The sequence below is a fragment of the Papaver somniferum genome, chromosome 10, assembly GCF_003573695.1.
Source record: "Papaver somniferum cultivar HN1 chromosome 10, ASM357369v1, whole genome shotgun sequence".
In the NCBI taxonomy this organism is placed as follows: Eukaryota; Viridiplantae; Streptophyta; class Magnoliopsida; order Ranunculales; family Papaveraceae; genus Papaver; species Papaver somniferum.
The window spans coordinates 111,630,475-111,633,992 of record NC_039367.1 but is presented as its reverse complement, the minus strand read 5'-3'; the positions used below and the strand labels follow the sequence as shown (position 1 = coordinate 111,633,992).

The following is a 3,518-nucleotide window of genomic DNA, read 5'->3' as shown; positions in this document are numbered from 1 at the left end:
TGAGATATTTTGTACAACTACAAAACTTGATACTCAGCAAAAGTTTTTGAAGGATTTATTTTTTCGAAAGGAGTTTATCAAATCTGCAACTTCTTATGGTCGGGTGATTCCAAGGTGAGTAAATCTTTTGTAGTAGCTTATGACAAAGTTTGTGCTCCGTATTCTGAGGGGGGTCTTGGTATCACTCAAATGCGGGTTATGAACAAGGCCATGCTTATGAAGCTGTGTTGGAAGATTTGTAATTCTAAAAAAGTCTGGCGAGTTTTTTAAGTGCTAAATTCTTTACTAAGAATGGGCACTTAGTTAGATATACAAAGTCTTCTGTTTTTCCAGGTTTTCGATGGGTTTACCCTGAAGTTGAATTCAATTCAACGGTGCTGATAGGTGATGGCAGATCCACATCATTATATTTTGATTCTTGTTGGGGTGATATCTCTATTGCGGATATTTTAGGACCGGGGGACTTGGATAGGTAGGCTCGCGTTGCTGATATGATTGCAAATGGGGAATGGTCATTCACGAAAGATGCTTTACATACGTTCTTAGCTTCTGGTATTGTTTTAGAAGACCTGCCAGTTCCGATGGGTGGGGAAGATTACAAGGTTTGGACACCGCATAACAAAGGGCAGTTCTCTGTTTCTTCGGCCAAAGAGATTATTCGCAAGAGACAGCCTATCTTGGAGGGTGCAAAATTGTTATGGAGGCCTGCTATTCATCCTTCTCTTGCTGCTAGAAATTGTAAATTACTTCGTGGTGCTTGTGCAACGCTTGACAAGGTACAAAGTAGATTTAAATATCAAGTAGTTAATAAATGTTGCTTATGTAATAGAGAAGAGGAGACTTTAGATCATATTCTTTGGTCTTGTGATTTTGCTTCCAAGGCGTGGTTGTGGATTGCAGATGTTTTTGGTATTTTCCCTCACCAAAATCTCACTACAGCTTATAAAGAAGCAAAGGGTAAAAGTCGTATGTTCAAGGATTTATGGTTGTTGGCTATTTTGGTTGTTAGATCAGAATTGTGGATGACAAGGAATGGTATGGTAATCAAAAGGTTAGTTGGAATTTCTTTCATAAGAAGGTTTTCAATCAAATCCATGATTAATCAAGGCGTTTGAAGGGGTTCATGTTTAACAGCCAAGATGATTTGCGTGTTCTTGCTTACTTTAGAGTGCAATATAGAAGAGTGAAGATTTCAGATCCTAAGGAGTGCTATTGGGTTCCTCCGGAGGTTGATGAATTGCAATTATGTTGTGATGGTGCTTCTAGAGGGAACCCGGGTAGAGCTTGTGCAGGTGTGGTGGTTCGTGATTCTGAACCTAATGTATTAGAAGCTATGAGTGTTGGTTTTTGGGTTCGTACGAATTATTTGGCAGAACTCTTTTGTATTATAGTGGCCTTAGAATGGGCGAATAAATTTGGGGTTGGGGATATTTGTATTCGTACAGATTCAATGGGAGCAGATCAGGCCTATAGTAGTGATACTTTGGCAATTCTGTGGTAGACAAAGGTGGATTGTGGTAAGAGCTAGATACAACAGAATTCGTTTTGTTCACACTTATAGAGAGGCTAATTTTTCAGCGGATGTGATGGCAAGAGAGGATGCTTTCTAGAAGATGGTGAAGGAATTAGTTATGATAACAAACCATATTTTATTCGTTCAATTGAACTGCCAAATGTAATTTACTTTAGATTTGATTAATTTTTGTAAGTTCGTAAGTTTTTGGGGGTGTTGTGCCTCTTTTGTTACAAATTTAGTTGTAAAACTCTTTCTATTTATTAATACATTTTGGATTTACCAAAAAAAAATCACGAAAAGATATAACAATCTGTGTTTGGGGCGATCCAACCTATAAGATTTGAATCTATGGCTGATTCAGTTAATGGGAAAAATTATCCTTATAGAAATCTGCTATGAGATCTTTTCTTCAATCCCGAGATTTTATTACTTGGCTATAAATCGAAGAAGGATATGAACGGCCGAAAGTGGAATATTCTGAAACTGAGTTTAAACGCTTATCGTTCTATATGTATGAAGAAAGAGCTCTTGCAAAGCAGAACTCTGATGGTTTAAATGCCATAATACATGCAGTGAGTCATGATCTTTTACATCATGTCTTGTCATGTGAAACCTCTAAGGAAGCATGGGATACTCTTGAGACTGTATTTGAAGGGAATGATTCAGAAAAGAAGCTCGTCTTCAATCCCTCTCTTCTGAATGGGAATTCCTTAGAATGGATGATAACGATACCTTCGAGGAGTTTAACACTAAACTTTCTGAGATTGTCAATCCTTTTTTCTCGCTTGAAAAGACTATACCTAAAAAGGAAATAGTATACAAGATTCTCAGATCGTTACCATCCAGATACGATTCTAAGAAACATGCCATAATAGAAGCTAATGATATTTCTATACTTTCTCGAAGTTCTCTTGTAGGAAAGTTAAATATCTTTGATGAAGAAATTCTACTGAAGAACGAAAATGTTGGATTTAATGTCTCAGTTAATACTAATTAATCTTCGAAAGAAGTAAGTATAAATCATGCTGAGGAATGTTGTCAAGAGGATAAAACACTTGTTGAAAAATATGTTGACACAACAATTGTACTCCTAACACAGCGGATTAAGGATCTTTTTTATTGAAAAATAAATCAACTCCTGATGCATTATCTTTTTGTCATGAAAAAGGTAATGGTGATATCCAATATTTCAAGTGTCGTAGGTTCGGACTTATGGCAAAATACTGTTCTAGCAAAAAGGCTCAAAAGCGCAACAAGGCTTGTTTTACTACCCTAGATGATATCCCAGAGGAGAAACCCTATGAAGGAATATCAAGTTGCAATGCATGTTTTGCCAAAACTAAATGTGATCTATTTAGTGAGTCTAATCAACTCCCAAAGAACTGTTTGAAAAAACTTGAGTTGGAGACTAAGGAAAATCTAAAGCTAAACAGGGAACTTGATAAACTTAGAAAATACTTGTCAGAGAAAACTCAAGAGGCAAAGTATGAGCAAGAGAAACTGGTTGACATTCTTAATCAACCAAAGTTGTCAGAAGTTAACAAAGGAAAAGGTAATTCGTATTCAAAATCTTCTGACAATATGTTGAGTTCTTTACGTGGAAGAGGTAGACACTCTGCAAACTTTTATTGGAATCTCCAACAAAATAAATTCATCAAGGCACTTCGTAAGGGCATAAAGATTTTGAAGGCTGATGAGTTTATTAGATCCGGAAAAGAAGTTGCAGACTCGTGCAATTACAAGAGAAAGAAAGAACATAAAGAAACACAATCTATTGTATTCATAAATCATCTTAAGGATGTTTTTGTTACCTGCAGTGAGATTAACCCTCACCTCAACACACATTGATTGTGTTGAAATTTTTTTTTTTTGCTAAATCCAGATTGTATTAATGAATAACCACTATTTACAAATAGTTCACAAGAAAAGAGGTCTTAAGACCCCAAAAACTTACAAACTATTTAAATCTGAAATAAGAAACATATGGAAATTATAAATGCCT

At 35.9% G+C, this 3,518-nt stretch overlaps 1 protein-coding gene across 1 annotated transcript; it reads left to right on the top strand.

The window, feature by feature from the left end:
- Positions 1-491: 491 nt before the first annotated feature.
- On the top strand, positions 492-1,501 carry LOC113316092. The gene is made up of 3 exons (XM_026564320.1): positions 492-776; positions 882-1,051; positions 1,135-1,501. Exons 1-3 carry the CDS (start codon positions 492-494, stop codon positions 1,499-1,501), a joined length of 822 nt encoding a protein of 273 aa, XP_026420105.1.
- Positions 1,502-3,518: the final 2,017 nt, after the last annotated feature.